Source organism: Desmodus rotundus, chromosome 6, assembly GCF_022682495.2.
Source record: "Desmodus rotundus isolate HL8 chromosome 6, HLdesRot8A.1, whole genome shotgun sequence".
Taxonomy (NCBI): domain Eukaryota; kingdom Metazoa; phylum Chordata; class Mammalia; order Chiroptera; family Phyllostomidae; genus Desmodus; species Desmodus rotundus.
This window is the reverse complement of record NC_071392.1, coordinates 49,607,416-49,627,478: the sequence shown is the minus strand read 5'-3', so window position 1 is coordinate 49,627,478 and position 20,063 is coordinate 49,607,416. Positions and strand designations below refer to the sequence as shown.

General features: G+C 40.7%; 1 protein-coding gene across 2 annotated transcripts in view; it reads left to right on the top strand.

Annotated features, from left to right (window-relative positions):
- SLC26A3 (solute carrier family 26 member 3) overlaps positions 1 to 7,324 on the top strand; it is a 39,749-nt gene extending 32,425 nt beyond the window's left edge. For both annotated transcript variants that reach the window (XM_045193485.3, XM_024557309.4), the window contains 3 exons: positions 4,928 to 5,070; positions 5,197 to 5,262; positions 6,924 to 7,324. In XM_045193485.3, coding sequence (XP_045049420.2) covers positions 4,928 to 5,070; positions 5,197 to 5,262; positions 6,924 to 6,947 — 233 coding nt within the window. In that variant the 3' untranslated portion in view covers positions 6,948 to 7,324. The remainder of the gene's footprint in view (positions 1 to 4,927; positions 5,071 to 5,196; positions 5,263 to 6,923) is intronic.
- Positions 7,325 to 20,063: the final 12,739 nt, after the last annotated feature.

Here is a 20,063-nt window from a genome sequence, read left to right as displayed (position 1 = left end):
GTACATGTAACACAGCTTTTTTATCCACTCATTTACTGATGGGCACTTGGTGTGTTTCCAGATCTTGGCTATTGTAAATAATGCTGCAAAGAACATAGGTGTGCATATATTTTTTTGAATTGGTGTTTCAGGATTCTTAGCATATAGTCCAAGCAGTGGGATTGTGGAGTCAAAAGGCAGTTCTATTTTTAATTTTTTGAGCAACCTCCATACTGTTTCCCAGGGGCAGCACCAGTTTGCACTCCCGCCAACAGTGCACTCGGGTTCCCATTTCTCCACATCCTCACTAGGACTTGCTGTTTGTTGATTTATTGATGGTAACCATTCTGATAGGTGTGAGGCAATATCTTTTTTTTTTACTTTTTAATTATATTTTATTAATTATGCTATTAAAATCGTCCCAATTTTTCCCTCTTTGCCCCCCTCCACCCAGTACCCCCCACTCCCTCAGACAATCCTCACACCATTGTTCATGTCCATGGGTCATGTGTATAAGTTCTTTGGCTATGCCATTTTCTATACTCTACTTTACATCCCCATGGCTATTTTGTAACTACTTATTTGTACTTCTTAATCCCCTCACCTCTTCACCCATTCCTCCATGACCCCACCCATCTGGCAACCACCAAAACGTTCTCTATATCCATGAGTCTGTCTCTGTTTCTCCTGTTTGCTAGGTTTGTTTTTTACATTCAATTGTTGATAGATATGAATTTATTGCCATTTTATTGTTCATATTTTTTATCTTCTTTTTCTTTACTAAGTCCCTGTAACATTTCATTAATAATGGTTTGATGATAATGAACTACTTTAGTTTTTTCTTCTCTGGGAAGCTCTTTATCTGCCCTTCAATTCTAAATGATATCTTTGCTGGGGAGAGCAATCTTGGCTGTAGGTCCCTGCTTTTCATTACTTTGAATATTTCTTGTCCATCCCTTCTAGCCTGCAAAGTTTCTTTTGAGAAATCAGCTGACAGCCTTATGGGAACTTCCCTGTAGGTAACTAACTGATTTTCTCTTGCTGCTTCTGAGATTCTCTCTTTCTCTTTAACCTTTGGCATTGTAATTATGATGTATCTTGGAGTGGGCCTCTTTGCAGCCATCTCTTTTGGGACTCTTTGTACTTCCTGGACTTGTACATCTATTTCCTTCACCAAATTAGGGAAGCTTTCTTTCACTATTTTTTTCAGATAGATTTCCAATTTCTTGCTCTCTCTCTCCTCCTTCTGTCACCCCTGTGAGGTGAATGTTGGACCTCTTAAATTTGTCCCAGAGCTGTTTATACTATCCTCATTGTTTTGGATTCTTTTTTTCTGCTTATTGTTCTGATTGGTTGTTTTTTCTTCCTTATGTTCCAAATCATTGATTTGGTTCTCAGTTTTCCTCTCTACTGTTGTTTCCCTGTAAATTGTTCTCCATTTCAGTGTATCCTTCATTTCTGAATGGATCTCTTTGATGCTGTTGAGGTCCTCACTAAGTTCCTTGAGCATCCTTATAACCAGCACTTTGAACCCTGCATCTGATAGATTGCTTATTTCTATTTCCTTTAGTTTTTTTTTCTGGAGTTATGATCTGTTCTTTCACTTGAGCCACGTTTCTTTGTCTCCTCATTCTGATAGCCTCCCTGTGTTTGTTTGTATGTATTAAGTAGAGTTGCTATGACTCCCTGTCTTGGTAGTGTGGCCTACTACATTAGGTGTCCTGTTGGGTCCATTGGCACAGTTGTCCCAATCACCCAACCTGGGTACCCAAGTTTCGCCCTTTGTGTGGGCTGAGTTCACCCTTCCCTGGTAATTGAGACTTGATTGCTGTTGGCAGATCAATGGGAAGGATTTACCAAGACCAGTCAGCTGCAAGGACTGGCTATGACCACTGACCACCAACCTCTGCCCTCTTTGGAGGATCAACTACGCAGGGGCAAGGTAGTGGCACTCTGACATGGTCTGAAGCTGCCTACTGAGTGTGCTTGCCCTGGGATTTCCCTGGCTGGTGCAGGCCAAAGTCAGCCACCACCTGAGTTTTGCCTGGGGCCACCCTGCATGAACTATAAAGCAATCTGAGGTGGCTGCTACTTGTGCTGGTCTTGGAGATTCTCAGGTGAAGCCCAACTGTGAATCTAGGCTGGCTGCTGCTAATACCATACCTGGGGCTACTTAGCAAGAAGCATAGGGGCTGGGGTCTCAAACTGGCTGTTGCTTGTTTGAGAGGATTTAAGAAGTTGTGAAGCATGAGCCAAGACCAGCTGTTCACATGGGAAAAAGTCATGGTTAACAGTTTGGGTAGGCCCATAAGTTGGGTGCGATGGAGTCTCAGGGGATCTCCAGGGCAGGGCAAATAGTGTTAGCCACGTTGATGGAGTCTAAAAAATGGCATCCAGTTGCTGGCTCTGTGGCTCTGTGGCTCTGTGGCAGTAGGGCTCAAAAGAGGAACAAATGGCCTCTGCCCACTTTTGTGTCTGGGAGAAAGCTGTCCCCCACCTCCTGCCTTGGTGCCAGACATATCAGTTCCTCCCTGTATACCATGGGTACCTTTTAAGCTGCTACCCCAGTGCTGGAGCTCAGAGGGAATGAGTCCAAGTCCATGTGTTGGTTCTTTAAGGGAGACTGCTTGGGGCTCCAGAAGTTTCTTCTGCCAACTCAATCCCTGCTGGATTTTGCAGCAGAACTTATGGGGACTTATCTTCCTGTCACTGGAACCCTGGGCTAGGGATCCTGGTGTGGGGCTAGGACTCCTTACTCCCAAGATATACCTCCCGAATTTTTATCTACCTCACACAGGTTTGGGACCAACCCATTTCATGTTTCCACCCCTTCTGTTAGTCTTTTATTCATTTTGAGTTTATTCTTGAGTGTTATAAGTTAATGGTCTAGTTTCAGTTTTTTGCACATATCTGTCCAATTTTCCTAACACATGGACTCTTTCTAGTCAATGCTTGTGACTGCAAGAATATCTTGTTAATGAATTCCCAAACTACACTTTCAGCCCCAACCTTTCATCTGAGGTGCAGATCCATGTATTCAATTGTTGGGATGTATACTAGTCACCCCAGATATACGTTCAAAACTAAATATATTATCCTCCCTCCAAAAACCACTTCTTCTCCTTTCCTGCCTCAGTTACTCCATCACCACTCACTCAGTTGCCTAAAGTAGAAACTCTAGACCCACCTTTAATTTCTTCTTCTTCCTTTCCCTCTACATCCAGTGAGTCACCTGTGGATATCTCCTCTTGAATCAGTCCCTTCCTCTCCATTTCCACACCTTAATCCAAATCTTTATCATTTCTCATCTAGGCCCTGGGGAACAAGTTTCTAACTAGTGTCCTTGTCTGTAAACATTATACTATTCCATTGTCTGACTAGAAAACTCCTTCTAGAATTTATCCTTTAGTAACTGTGAGAACTTCTTGCTTCCCCAGACAGAGCGCTGTGGTCTTCAGACTGTTTGCACCCATGGAACACACACATCACAGTGTTCCGCAGCTCTGTTCTTGTGTTCCCACCAGGTGACACTTTCTTCCAGGGAAGGTTCTGGGTGCTGGGGATACAGCTGTGAAAAAGACAAGCCTCTGCCCTTATGAACCTTACAGTCTAGAGGGAAAGCCAGATAAAAGTAACTAAAAACATATTTCAGGTAATAGGTTCAGTGAAGAAAACAAACTGGTTAAGAGACAGAGCAGCACAGATGATCCTATTTTAGACAGGCAATCAAATATGTCCAATAACACGACATTTGAGCAGAGACTGGAAAGAGGTAAGGGAGTAACCTTGACAGTATCGGAGGAAATCACAGGCCCTGAAGGAGGCATGAAACTGGCATCTTCAGTTTTGCCTCTCTACTGGATCCTATCCCTAAAATCTATAGATACAGTCTAGTTCTCTTGAGCTCAGTAACCCTTGAATCTATTAAATAATTTTACTCCTTTTCTATCATCCCAGATCTTTTTGAAAGTATCTCTTCTTTCTGCTTCTGCTGCCTGGGGTCCCTCTCAGTTTTTAATAAAAATATTCATCATTTAATAAAATGTCCCTCCATCTTTCTCCAAATCCTAGTCATTCTTTTAATGGTATCTGCTTAGTCAAGTTTTCCCAGACACCCACCAAGGGAAAAAAATTTTTTTAATAGTTTTTTTATTTTTTTGGAAATAGGGCAAGGGAGGGAGAAAGAGGAGAGAAACATTGATGTGAGAAACATCAATCAGTTGCCTCTTGTATGTGCCCCAATGGGGGACCGAACCTGCAACCCAGGCATGTGCCCTACCCGGGAATTGAACTAAAACCTTACTCTTTGCAGGATGATGCCCAACCAACCTATCCACACTGGTTAGGGCAAGAGGAAACAACCTGAACCCTACTTCCTCTGAATTTCCATAGCACATAATCAGTACCCCTCTTATTCATTCAACAAAACATGAAGACCTACTATGTGCTGGTAATTATTTTTAAAACTAAGAAAACAGCAAAAAAAAAAGTCAGATTGCTTTCTGCCTTTATTATTCTACAGTACCTTTCCTTTCACTACTGTTGGTATACATAAAAGTTCTTATATCCTTGAGGGCAAGATTCATGTGTAATTTATCTTCTGAACCTTCATATTACCTATACAGGGCTTTGAGGTAATATTTGGGTGAGTGATCTGTGCAAACAAGTGCTGGTTAATGCCTACAAGAATGGAATTCCTCAGAGGTGACTGGAGAGGTAATGTGGGGTGGACAGAAAAGATGTTTTCTGATGAAACCCAGCAGCTTTGGGGAAATGGACTACAGCAAGTACCTGATAAATAACCAGTCTGGCAACCCAGAACTGCCGCATCTATAAGCATATGTTCTGTACATTTGCAAACGAAAATTAGAGTCCCCAGCCTCAAGGAGAAACCTATGGCCAAATAATTACTTCTTCCTAACAATTATTCTTTTTTTTCTCTCTTGAGATGATTTCATTGAGAAGCTTGAACGCTGTGAATTTTTTGATGATGAAGTCAAGGACTCAATATTTTTCTTAACAATCCATGATGCTGTTTTGCATATTTTGATGAAAAAGGATTGCAGTACTTCAAAGTTTAATTCCAGTCAGGTACCAGCTCTTTGGTGACTTTCATATTTGTACAACCAATTATCTTTGCTTCTTAAATTTCCCTTTGTTTTTCAATATTTAAAAATATTGTTCCTAACCCATAATTCTATTGGTTTTTTTTTTCAGGAAAATGATAGAAAATTTGATTTCACCATACATACAAATGGAAGGTTACGTAATCGAGAATGTAGGGTAAGATTGATTCTTCAGCAATGTTATCTTTACTAGATACAACAACATAACAGAACTTGTTTGAGGGTCTGTGCTTCATCCCTACAAAACTGAAGCAATGCCAATCTCATAGGAACCTGGAGTGCAACAATTCAGACCAGGAGAAACAGGATGGAAAATAGTGATAAGAGATCTCTGTGAATGCAAGATTGAGTATATATAGAGAAAACTTTTTGTTTTTAAATTACTTACAACCAAAATCTTATTTTGGTCTTGTAATAATCCATGAGGTAGGGAAAGTATTGCTCTTTCCATTTATAGATGAATAAGTGATGGAGCTGAGAAACTAATACATGCCTCCTGACTCCCAGGTGCGTGGTAAGTCCCTAGTACAGTGCGTAGCCCAGCAATGAAAGTTAAGTTCCTTTTCTTCCTTACCAGAAAGAGTTGCCAAGTCACCACTTAACGGGATAGTCCCATTTCATTCTAAAACATTCATTTTCAGAATATTCTGTCCTTTAAGGGAATGTCTACAGTTTGGGAAAAGCAGAAACAAAAAATGCAATAGGCCAGATACATGGTAGGTGCATTACATTCATTATCTCAATCCTTACAACAATATGCAAAGAAGATATCTTCATTTCACAAATGAGGAAATTAGGGGGGCTCGGAGAACTTAACCAATTTGCTTAAGATCACACACCAAAGTGACAGCAACTGGATTTGATGCCAGGACCTGTACTTTATTCACTATACTATACCAGCTCTATCCCTTGTTGAAAGACTAATGAAAGTGAGGGTCTTGAGAAAGAATCTAATGACTGTCTTCAAGTATGCAAGGAAGAAAGGTCTAAGAAATATAGCGTGAGGAATTTAGATTAGAAATAAAGAAGAAATGTTAAGAGTGATATTAAATAGAAAGAGGTTAGATGAAAAGAGCTATTCCAGAGAGTCATAAAGGCCTGAGGTAAGGGGAGAACCAAGAAGAGCACCATGACTGTTTCCCAAGGCGGAGATTCCAGAGAAGCCCAAATCTAGCACCTTGCCTGAGCCCACCCCTGCCCCTCGCCCAAAGTACAGAGAGCCTCATCTGCAACCCTCTGTCCAGTAGCTGGATTCAGAGTTAACACCAACTTTTAGAGGATAAAGTGTAGCAACAGAATTTAAACCTGATGGCAGATCAAAGCTTTAGAACCAACAGAATGTAGTCAGCAGCATTTTATATCTGTTCCTCTGCATTTAAGAAAAGAAACATTTAAATACAGCTCCTTGCATTACTTAGAGAAAGATAAATCAGCAGTCATGGATAGGCCACCAGGGGTGATTTATGTAAGAGGTGAGAGTTCCTGGCCAACACACATAGCCCCTTGGAGCTGAGTGCCCCGTGAAACAAATGTGAAGAAATACATTGCTACAAAAAGTTATATTGTTACTGTAAATCAAATCAGGCCTTCAAAAGATATTTATATTACAACTGGTATCACATGGTTTTATGTTAACCAAGTTGAAATGAAAGGTATTTGATTATTAAAATTCAAGACAAAAAATTGTTGATGACTCAGGAAAATTCTAGCTCCTAATTTTAATCAGATTGATCACATTTTAAATATAAGATATGATTATTGAAAGGGATAGAACTTAACAGGTTTTCTTTTTAAACAAAACTTCCTGTCTCCTTCCAGGTATCAGTTGAGACGAAATTCTAATCAATATGTAATTCAGAGGGATTCTCATCGGACTGCCACGTAAAGAACAACTTCATACCCAGAAAGTTATTGATAAATTCATACATTGTATGAAGAATATTTTTATTTGACAGAATTATGTTCTAAACTTTGGAACAAGATTGTTTTAGCTTGGTATTTTTCACATAGGTAGTATAAAATTATCTAAGCATTCTTAATTTTATAGCTTGTAGATTTGTCAAAGGAAGAAATTTTTTTGTTTATATGTATTTTTGTAGCACTGACAGATTTCTATCCAAGTCACTATTTTCATGCATGTTTTACAATGTACTTACACCATTGATTTAAATCTTGCAGTTTATACTGCTCATACTAATATAGCTCCACTTAAAAAATCAGTTTGTACAGATGTGTCTTGTTAAATTTCTTGTCTGATTTCTGAAACATGCTTGCTGAGAGCCCCCTTTATAGTGGTCTGGCTGGCAGCTTGCTACATGAGAATCTTCTAAACCCCCTACAACGAGACTTCTTTGTCCAGATTTTATGATTATCACTACAGCTTTTTAAAGCATCCAGCCTCCTATCCAGATTTAGAGACAGTATTTCCATAACTAGCTTTTGAAGCAAATCCTTATTTTTTTCAGGCTCTTAATATAAAAGTTATCTAAGCTAATGAAAGATAAAAACTGAAAAGGCAAGAAAGGAAAAAGCAAAGAGATAACCTGATGAGTAGCTGGTTCTTCCTGGTCTTCCTGGGAGGAAAGAAAAGATAGCAGAAGAAGGTTTGACTCTTTCTTCACTGCTGGTCATTATGTAACTGGGCAGCCTGGGGTCCGGCTACTTGCCACTGTGTACAAGCATAACACAGAAGTTTGTGGGGAAGGAAAGAGGTTTTTATTAATAGGGTTCCCAATTTGAGGGGACTGGAGCATTCTACCTCTGAGCCAACCTCATTCGCAAAGCTCAGAAAACCAGCCACCCCCAGGACCAGAGTCAGTGTCCAGACACCTCGCCCCATATTATTTGTCATTCTGGAGCTCATGGCAGCTACACAAATGGGTCTCCAACCTCAGGCTCTCTCTCTCTCTGGTGTGCACATTGAGTTCTAGAGTCACCATCATCTCATGAAGCTTCCCTTTCTCCTGGGGTCTGGGGTATGCTGCCAGATCACTCTAGATGGTCGTGTAGGAGAAGCTCCATTAATGGGGCTCCAGTGCCCAATGTTGCCTGCACTCTGGGGTTGAGGAGTGTTCCCAGCTCATGCCTCTATGTGCTGTTCTCAGCCTCCATGCACTGAAGCAGTCCAGGCCCATTTGCCTGTACAGGGTCACAGAGTCCCAAGGGCTGGCACCCGTTGCGGCATGTCCCAGTGGGGGACTCTACCTCTTCAAGCTGGCTCCCATCCATGTGAGGCCTAAGTCCCAAGTAGGCCTGGTGTCTGCTGGTCCCATGAGTGCTCCCCAACTTGGGGTGTGAAGCGAGAAAGAGAGAGGCTTCTGCACACATTCTGTTTTAAAGTCCATTCCCAAAATCTCATGTGCTATGGGAATGTCCAGCTTTTCAACTGTGTGGGCTGAGGTCGGCCATATTCATCACAGTTGTCTTAGCTCCTCTTCTGGCCACCATTTTGCATAACATGGCAAGGTCTCCAGTCACATGTAAAGCACCAGGTACCAGCCCAGGGCAGGGCATCCAGCCCCTGCTGCAGCTTGCTAACCTCCACCATTCATGTGTGTTTTGACCTTTTCAGCCCCATGCAGCCTCAGTACAAGCTCCCTCTGGCTGGGTCATGAGCTGCTCAGCTTCTGGGGACACACACTGACTGTTTACTGTTGCCTCAGGCAGCAGCCTCCTGCTGTGGCTATTTCAATCTGCTGCCACAGCATTTCTCCCCAACTTTTTGTGGGGGCGGTGCTGGCTCTGGTAAGTCAGGGTTTCTTCCAGATTGGGATCTCACTGGTTCCCAGCTATCTGACCTAACCACCTGTTACAATTGTTTGTAACTCACAGGACAGAATAGCAGCTCTAAAGCTCAATTTGGCTAGTGCATGAGATTCAGCCCACATACTTCTTTTTTTCACTGGCACTGTCCTTGTTGCAAATTATATTTCTATAATAGTTAGAAATTAAACATCAGCACCAACATAAAAATGATTCAGTGCCCTCCTTTCAACATCAAAACACTATATCAATTGTAAATGTTAGGTTCACTTCCAGGCAAGATGGCATCATGAGTTAACATGGTTTGCCTCCTCACACAACTACATGAAATTACAACTAAACTACAGAACAACCATCATTCAGAACCACCAGAAACAGAGCTGAATGGAAGTCCTACACCTACAGAATTAAAGAAACCACATCGTGCCTGGTAGTGAGGCAGAGACACATATAGGCTGGTCCTTCACCCACCTGTGGCAGATAAAAATAGGGAGGGATATCTCAGGAGTAAAGGGTCCAAGCCACACACCAGGACCCCCAGCCAAGAGTTCTAGTTCCAGGAAGAGAAGTGTCCACACTCCTGGTTCTAAAAACCAGCAGGGATTTAGGCTATGGAATAAAGAAACTACTAGACTCCCTGGAAGACCCTCTTAAAGGGCCCATGCACAAAGTTACCCACACTCCCTCCCTCTGAACTAGAGCATGGAGGCAGCAGATTGAAAGGAATCAGAGACATAGAGGATGGAACTGAATTGTCTGGCACCAGGGTGAGAGCTGGGATACATTGTTCTTTTTCTGAGTCCTCCCTGCACAGAGCCACAGAGTGGGCAGATGGGTACCATATCTGAGATTCCATCAATCTTGCTCACACTGTTTGTCCTACCCTGGTGATTCCCTGAGGCCCTACCCACCTAACTTGCTGGTCAACCCAAGCTGTTTCCATTGGATTTTCTGTATGAGTGGTTTATCTTGGCCCATGCTTCAGATTGTCCTAAATTATCTCAAAAGCAGCATCAGACTTCAGTCAGCTCCATACCTCTTCTATCTTTCATTAAGATGCCCCAGGCCTGGCACTAGCCGTAACTAGCTTTGTTTAACAGCTTAGCCTCACCTGGCCACCTTCAAGCCCAGCACAAGTAGTAGCCAATTGCAAGTCACTTTGTAGCTTATGCTGCGTGAACCTGGACAAAACACAAGCAGTGACTGATCTTGGATATGCCAACAGCAATCAAGGCACAACTACAACAGGAGGTGGCACACAGCCCACAGAGTAGGCACAGCTCAACTACTGAGAATGGGTAATAGGAGAGGCTTTGCCACGGGACCCTACAGGACACCTCCTGTATTAGACCACTTTACCAATCCTGGGAAACATAGCAGCTCTACGTAATACACAGGAACAAACACAGGTAGGTTGACAAAATGAGAAGACAAAGCATGGCCCAAATGAAAGAACAGAACAAATCTCCAGAAAAGGAACTAAACAAAATGGAGACTTCTGGCCAAGATGGAGGTGTAGGTAGATATACTTTGCCTCCTCACACAACCAAAAGAAGGACAACAACCAATTTAAAAAACAAAAATCCACCAGAACTTCCAGAAAATCGAACTGTATGGAAGTCCAACAACCAAGGAGTTAAACAAAAAACATTCATTCAGACTGGTAGGAGGGGCAGAGATGGGTAGCCAGGGTGGAGAGGACTCGCAGCACGGTGGAGGCTGGAGGACTAGGTGGGTGAGGTGGTGGCTGCTGGACCCGGGCAGACAAGGTGACAGTTGGCAGACTGGGCAGTTCTCCATTCGTGTGCATATAAGCCAGAAGGAACAACTGTGGAGCGAGACAGACTGTACAACCCAGGGTTCAAGTGTGGAAAAAGAAAGCCTCAAAAACTCTGGCTGTGAAAACCTGTGGTGGTTGCGGCAGTGGGAGAAACTCCCAGCCTCACAGGAGAGTTCACTGGAGAGACCTACAGGGTTCTAGATCTTACACAAACCACCCACCCAAGAATCATCACCAGAAGGGCCTAATTTGCTTATGTGAAGCAGGGGACGTGACTGAAAGCCTGCCAAGAGCTGAACAAGTAGCATTGTTCCCTCTCTGACCCCCTCCACACATACGGCGCCACAACACAGCAAAGTGGGTTGCCCCACCCTGGTGCATACCTAAGGCTCCGCCCCTTATAACATAACAGACATGCCGAGACAAAGATATATGGCTCAAATAAAAGAACAGATCAAAACTCCAGAAAAAGAGCTAGGCAATGAGGAGATAGACAACGTATCAGATGCAGAGTTCAAAACACTGGTAATCTGGATGCTCACAGAAATGGTTGAGTATGGTCACAAAATAGAGGAAAAAGAGAAAGCTATGGAAGGTAAAATAAAGGAAAATATACAGGGAACCAACAGTGAAGGGAAGGAAAACAGGACTTAAAACAACGGTTTGAACCAGAAGGAAGAAATAAACCTTCAACCAGAGCAGAATGAAGAAACAAGAATTCAAAAAAAGAAAAAAGAGAGAGAGAGGCTTTGGAACCTCTGGGACAACTTTGAATGTTCCAACATCTGAGTTGTAAGGGTGCCAGAAGGAGAAAGGAAGAACAAGAAATTGAAAACTTACTTGAAAAAAATAATGAAGGAGAACTTCCCCAGTCTGGCAAAGGAAATAGACTTCCTTGAAGTACAGGAAGTTCAGAGAGTCCCAAAGAAGTTGGACCCAAGGAAATACACACCAAGGCGTAAATACGTAATTACGTTACCCAAGATTAAAGATAAAGAGAGAATCTTAAAAGCAGCAAGAGAAAAGGAGACAGTTACCTACAAAGGAGTTCCCATAAGACTGTCACCTGATTTCTAAAAAGAAACCTTGCAGGCTTCTAGAAGTGGCTGGACAGAAAGGCAAGAAAGGCAAGGACCCACATCCAAGATTACTCTATTTAGCAAAGATATCATTTAAAATGGAAGGGCAGGGAGAACCAAGATAGAGGCATAGGTAGACACACTGCGCCTCCTTGCACAACCAGAACTGACAGAAAATCGAATGGCAAGGAAGTCCGACAACCAAGGAGATAAAAAAAGAAACATTCATCCAGACTGGTAGGAGGGGCATAGACAGGCAGCCGGGGCAGAGAAGACTCGCCCTGCCACGGCGGGACCCAGAGACTGGCGGAGTGTGGGACAAATGGAGCAGGCAGGCAGTGCAGCAGGTAGCAGACCCCACAGCCCCATATTTGCGCATAGATAAACGCGGATGAAGGGCAGGGGAGCGAAGCAGACCGTGCAAGCCAGTGCTCCAGCGCAGGGAAATAAAGCCTCAAACCTGTGATTGAGAGCACCCGTGTGAGTTAAGGCGGCAGCAGGAGAAACTCCCAGCCTCACAGGAGAGGGTGTTAGAGAGATTCACAAGGGCCTAGAACATGCACAAGCCCACCCACTCAGGAATCAGCACCAGAGGGGCCCAATTTGATTGTGGGTAGTGGAGGGAGTGATTGAAATCTGGTGGAGAGTGGAGCAAACGCCATTGTTCCCTCTCGCCCCCCCCACACACACTTACAGCGTCATAGCACAGCAACCAACATTACCCTGCCCTGGTGAACACCTAAGGCTCTGCCCCTTATGTAACAGATGCACCAAGACAAAAATTAAAAAAAAAAAATGGCCCAAATGAAAGAACATTTCAAAGCTCCAGAAATAATTCAACGGTAGCCAACCTATCAGATGCACAGTTCAAAACACTGATAATTAGAACGCTCAGAGAATTGGTTGAATTTGTTCGAAAACTACATGAAAATATGAGGCCTATGCCAAGAGAAACAAAGGAAAATGTACAGGGAACCAATAGTGATGCGAAGGAAACTGGGACTCAAATCAATGGTGTGGACCAGAAGGAAGAAAGAAACATCCAACCAGAAAAGAAGGAAGAAACAAGAATTCGGAAAAATGAGGAGAGGCTTAGGAATCTCCGGACATCCTTAAACATTCCAACATCCGAATTATAGGGGTGCCAGGAGGAGAAGAGGAAGAACAAAAATTGAAAACTTATTTGAATGAATAATGAAGGAAAACTTCCCTCATCTGGCAAAGGAAATAGACTTCCAGGAAGTCCAAGAAGCTCAGAGAGTCCCAAAGAAGCAGGAACCAAGGAGGAACACTCCAAGACACATCATAATTACATTACCTAAGATTAAAGAGAAGGAGAGAATCTTAGAAGCAGCAAGAGAAAAGAACACAATTACCTACAAAGGAGTTCCCATAAGACTGACAGCTGATTTCTCAAAAGAGACCTACAGGCAAGAAGGGGCTGGCAAGAAGTATTCCAAGTCATGAAAGGCAATGACCTACATCCAAGATTACTGTTTCCAGCAAAGCTATCATTTAGAATGGAAGGGAAGATACAGTGCTTCTCAGATAAGCGCAAGTTAAAGGAGTTCATCATCACCACGCCCTTATTATATGAAACGTTAAAGGGACTTATCTAAGAAAAAGAAGATAAAAATATGAACAGTCAAAATGACAGCAAACTCAGTTATTAACAACCACACCTAAAACAAAAACAAAAGCAAAGTAAGCAAACAACTACAACAGGAACAGAACCACAGAAATGGAGATCACATGGAGGGTTATCAATAGGGGATTGGGAGGGGGAGAGAGGGGGGAAAGGTACAGAGAATAAGTAGCATAAATGATAGGTGGAAAATAGACAGGGGGAGAGTAAGAATAGTGTAGGAAATGTAGAAGCCAAAGAACTTATATGTATGACCCATGGACATGATCTATAGGGGGGGAATGTGGGAGGGAGGGGGTGGGAAGGATGGAGTTGAGTGAAGGGGGGGAAATGGGACAACTGTAATAGCATAATCAATAAACATATTTAAAAATATAATAAAGTAAAATAAATAATTTTTTTTTAAAAAAATGGAAGGGCAGATAAAATGCTTCTCAGGTAAGGTAAAGTTAAAGGAGTTCATCATCACCAAGCCCTTATTATATGAAATGTTAAAGGGACTTATCTGAGAAAAAGATGATCAAATATATGAACATTAAAATGACAACAAATTCACAACTATCAACAACTGAATCTAAAAATCCCCAAACAAACAAATTAAGCAAACAACTAGAATAGGAACTGATTAACAGAAACGGATGTCACATGGAGGGTTATCAATGGGAGGGGGAGGGGAGACAATCGGGGAAAAAGTACAGAGAATAAGAAACATAATTGGTAGCTACAAAATAAGAGAGGTTAAGAATAGTATAGGAAATGGAGAAGCCAAAGAACTTATATGTATGATCCATGGACATGAACTAAGGCAGGGGCATGCTGATGGGTGGGGGGATTCAGGGTGGCATGGAATACCTGGGAGAAAAAATTGAGACAACAGTAATAGCTTAATCAATAAAATATACTTTATAAAAAATTGAGACAAGCAAGCTACTAGAATCAGAGTTCAAAACACTGGTTATAAGGATGCTCAGTGAATTTAGTGAGAACTTCAGCAGCATAAAAAAGGGCATGGAATCCATAAAAAAGAAGCAGTCAAGCCCTGACTGGTGTAGCTCAGTGGATTGAGTGCCAGCCTGTGAATCAAAGAGTCACTGGTTCGATTCCCAGTCAGGGCACACACCTAGGTTGCAGGTCAGGTCCCCAGTAGAGGTGCATGATAGGCAACCACACATTGATGCTTCTCTCCCTCTCTTTCTCCATCCCTCCCCCTCTGTCTAAAAATAAATAAATAAAATTAAAAAAAAGAAAGAATCAGTCAGAAATGAAGGATACACTGATTAAAATAAAGAACGATTTAAAGGGAATCAACAGTAGAGTTGATGAAGCTGAGAATCAAATACGATTAGCAATATAAGGAAGCAAAAAACACCCAAGAAGAACAGCAAGAAGAAAAAAGAATACAAACAAAGATGAGGATTTTGTAAGGATCCTCTGGCACAATTTTAAGCAAACCAACATTTGCATCACAAGGTTGACAGAAGAAGAAAGAGAGAAATTGAAAACCTATACAAAAAAGTGACAGAATACTTCCCTAACTTGGTGAAGGAAATAGACATTCAATTCTTGAAAGCACAGAGTTCCAAGCAAGTTGAACCTGAAGAGGTCCACACAAAGACACATCATAATTAAAATGCCAAAGATTAAAGACAGAGAGAGAATCTTAAAAGCAACAAGAGAAAAGCAGTTCATTACCTACAAGGAAGCTCGCATAAGACTATTAGCTGATTTCTCAAAATAAACTTTTGGAGGAGATCCAAGATGGCAGAGAAGTAAGTGGAAGCTACACTAACTTCCTCCCAGGACCAATCTGGAATCACAACTAAATTATAGAGAAATCATCCTGAATAACCAACTGAACACCAGCTGGAGAAAAGCCTTATAACTATGTACAGACATAACAAACCATTTCACTACAAGAATGGTAGGGAGTGCAGAAGATGCACAAGAGAGCTCCCTGGGCCCCCAAGGGAGGCCACTGAAGTTCTGGAGGGATATTTCAGTGGCCAGAGGTGTTGTCTCTCAGAAGTGTGTGGCCTAAGCCCCAAGCTGGGTTCTCCAGCCTACACAACCACAGCTGGAAAGAAACCCAGATGACATCCAGTTGTGAAAAGCAGCAGGGCTTCTGTCTACCAGGGAGTAATGGCTGGAGATTCAGAGAGCCTCTTAAAGGGCCACCACACAAAGTTTGCTTGCAGCCACTTACCCTGGTCTCTGGCAGGAGGGCAGAGTGGACTAGAGATGCTTGAGGGGAATCTGAGATTGATGGCTGAGGGGAGAGAACTGAAGGAACAGTCACCAGGATACCTGTGCTGTGTCATTCACCAAACTACAGAAGCTATCTTTCTTAGGCAGAGCACTCCTCTCCAAGTGGATCAGTTGAGGTGAAGTGATAGCCCCATCCTGTGTGTTAAGCCAGGCTGTTGATTACAGCTTGAGGGTATATCACTGATCAGCTTAACAACTAGGAAGAAAGTACAAAGAAGCAGCCAAAATGGGAAGACAAAGAAAGATAATCAAATGAAAGAACAAGAGAATTCTCCAGAAGTACTAGATGACATGGAGCAAGCAATTTATCAGATAGAGTTTAGAGTAATGATCATAAGGATATTGAACTGCATGAAAAAGGACACAGAAACCATAAAAAAGGACCAGTCAGAAAAAAGAATGCAATATCTGAAATAAATAATACACTGGAAGGAATAAACAGTAGGCCAGAAGAAGAAGAAGACTGAATCAGTGATGTGGAAGACAAGCTAAAAATGAAAAAAAATCCAGGAAAAGCAGCATAAAGAAAAAAGAATTTTAGAAATGAGGATAGCTTAAGAAACATTTTGGACAACATGAAGCATAAAACATCTGCATCATGGGAATACCAGGAGAAGACAGCAAGCAAGGTATCAAGAACCTATTTGATGAAATAATAACTGAAAACTTCCCTAATATGATGATGGAAAAACATACTCAAGCCCAAGAAGCTCAGAGTCCCAAACAAGTTGGACCCAAAGAGGCCCACACTGAGACACATCACAGATAAAATGACAAGGCTTAATGGCAAGGAGAGAATCCTAAAAGTCACAAGAGAAAAGCAAGGAGTTACATCCAAGGGAGCACCAATTAGACTATCATCTGATTTCTTAACAGAAATATTTCAGGACAGAAGGGAGTGGTGTGAAATATTCAAGGTGATAAAAAGCAAGAACCTACAGCTGAAGCAACTTTACCCAGCAAGGCTATTATTTAAAATCAAAGGAGAAATAAGGAGCTTCAAAACAAGAAAAAACTAAAGGAGTCTGTTAATACCAAACCAGTACTGCAACACTTGCTTGAAGAAGAAGGTAGAGAAGGAGGAGGAGGAGAAGGAAAAAGAGGAGAAGAAGAAGGGGAAGAAGAAGGGGAGGAGGAGGAGTAAAGAGGAGGAAGAGGAGGACAAGGAGAAGAAGGAGAAGAAATAACAGAGGAAAATAGTCTAACAATAAAATGGCACTAAATCCCTATCTATCAATAATTACCTTAAATGTAAAAGGCTATAATGCTCCCATCAAAAGACATAGGGTAGCTGAATGGAGAAGAAAACAAGACCCATATATATGCTCCCTCCAAGAGATTCATTTTAGATCAAAGATACACACTGACTAAAAATAAAGGGAAAAAAAAGATATTTCACATAAATGGAAAGGCAAAAGAAGCTGGGGCAGCAATACTTACATCTGACAAAATAGATTTTAAAACCAAGGATCTAGTAAGAGACATAGAAGGACACTACGTAATGATAAAGGGAACAATCCAACAAGAGTTTATAACCCTAGTAAACATTTACACACCCAACATAGGAGCATCAAAATATGTGATGCAAATCTTGATGGACCTAAAGGGAGAGATCAACAGAAATACAATCATAGTCAGGGATTGTAACATCCCATTGACTTCAATGGATAGATCTTCCAGAGATATAATCAACAAGGAGACAGCGAGCTTAAATGACAGACTTCATCAAATGGATTTAATTGATATCTTCAGAGCATTTCATCCCAAAGCAGCAGAATATACATACTTTTCAAGTGCAGTTGGAAGGTTTTCTAGGATGGACCACATGTTAAGACACACAAAAAAATCTTAATAAGTTTAAAAAGACTGCAATCACATCAAGCATCTTCTCTGACCACAGTGCTATGAAACTAGAAATCAATCACAAGAAGAAATACTAAAATACACGCAAAGACATGGAATCTAAATAACATGTTTTTAAACAATAAATGGATCAACAACCAGATCAAGAAGGAAATCAAGAGATACCTTGTAATAAATAAAAATGAGGACACAACAATCCAAAATCTGGGGGACACACTGAAAGCAATCCTAAGAGAAATTCATAGCCATACAAGCCTACCCCAAGAACCAAAAAAAGCTCAAGTAAACAATCTAACTTCACACTTAAAGGAACTTGAAAAAGAACAAAAAAAACAAAGCCCAAAGTGAGCAGAAGGAAGGAAATAATAAAGATTATAGCATAAGTAAATGAAATAGAGTCTGAAGAAAATGATACAAAATATCAATGAATTCAAGAGCTGGTTCTTTGAAAAGATAAACAAGATTGACAAACTTTTAAACAGACTCATCACGATAAAAGAGAAAGGACTCATCAAGAAAAAAAAGAGAGAAGACCCAAATGAATAAAATCAGAAATGAAAGAAGAGAAATAACAACTTACACCAAAGAAATACAAAGGATAGTAAGAAAATATTATGAACAACTACATGACAACTGGACAACCTGGACAAAATATATAAATTCCTAGAAATACATAATTTTCTAAAACTAAATCAGAATGAATCAGAAAGTCTGAAATTGAAGTTATAATGAAAAAAACTCCCAACACAAAAGCCCTGAACTGGATGGCTTCACAGGTGAATTTCACCAAATATTCTGGGAAGAACTAACACCCATCCTTCTCAAACTATTTTATAAATTTCAAGAGAAAGGAAGGTTCTCAAACTCATTTTACAAGGCTAGCATTTTCCTAATTCCAAAACCAGATAAAGACACTACAAAGAAAGAAACTTACAGGCCAATATCCCTGATGAACATAGACCCTAAAATCCTCAACAAAATATTAGCAAACCAATACAGCAATGCATCAAAAACTTCATGCACCATGATCAAGTGGGATTTATTCTGGGAATGCAAGGTTGGTGCAACATTTTCAAATCAATAAATGTGATTCACCACATAAACAAAATAAAGGAAAAAAACCACATGATTATATCAGTAGATACAGAAAAAGCATTCGATAAAATCCAGCACCCATTTATGATAAAAAAAAAAAAAACAACTCTCAGCAAAGTGGGATTAGAGGGAACATACCTAAACATAGTAAAGACCATATGTGACAAAAACACTACCAGCATCATACTCAACTGGCAAAAACTACACGTTACCTTTAAGATCAGGAAAAGACAGGGATGTCCTCTTTCACCTCTTTTATTCAACACAGCACTGGATGACCTGGCCATAGAAATCAGACAAGAAGAAATAAAAGGCACACAAATTGGAAAGGAAGAGGTAACACTGTCATCATTTCCAGATGACATGATACTGTACATAGAGAACCCCAAAGATTCTACCAAAAAACTACTAGAACTGATAAATGAATTCAGCAAATTAGCAGGATACAAAATTAATACCCAGAAATCAGTTGCATTTTCATACACCAACAACGAACTAACAAAAAGGAATATTAAGAAAACAATCCCATTCACAATTGCTACAAAAAGAATAAAATACCTAGGAACAAACCTAACCAAAGATGTAAAAGACCTGTACTCAGAAAATTATAAGACACTGAAGAAAGAAATTGAAGATACAAATAAGTGGAAGCACATATCATGTTCATGGATAGGAAGAATTAACATCATTAAAAAGTCCCTACTACCTAAAGCAATCTATAGACTCAACACAATTCCTATTAAGATTCCAATGAAGTATTTCACATAACTAGAACAAATATTTCAAAATTTTATATGGAACCACAAAAGGTCCCATACAGCAACAGTGATCCTGAGAAAGAAGAACAAAGTTGGAAGAATCATGCCACCTGATATCAAACTATATCATAAGGCCATAGTAATCAAAACAGCATGGTACGGGCATAAAAACAGACACACAGATCAATGGAGCAGAATAGAGAGCCCAGAAATAAACCTACATCTTATAGTCAATTAATATTCAACAGAGGAAGCAAGCACATACAATGGGCTAAAGATAGTTTGTTCAATAAATGGTGCTGAGAAAATTGGACAGATACATGCAGAAAAATGAAAAGTAGACCACCTACTTACACCACACACAAGAATAAATTCAAATGGATCTAAGACTGAAATGTTAGACCTGAGACAATAAAAATCATAGAAGAAAACATAGGCAGCAAAATTTCGGACGCTGCTCATAGCAATTAGTTTATCACATATATCTCCCCTGGCAAAGGAAACAAGAGAAAAAAAAAATAAATGGAACTACATCAAACTAAAAGTGTTTTGGACAGCAAAGGAGACCATCAACAAAATATAAAGACAACCCACAGAATGGGAGGACATATTTGCTACTACATCTGATAAGGGGTTAATATCCAAAATTTACAAAGAACTTACAAAACTCAACACCAAAAAACCCCAAACAATCCAATTAAGAAAGGGCAA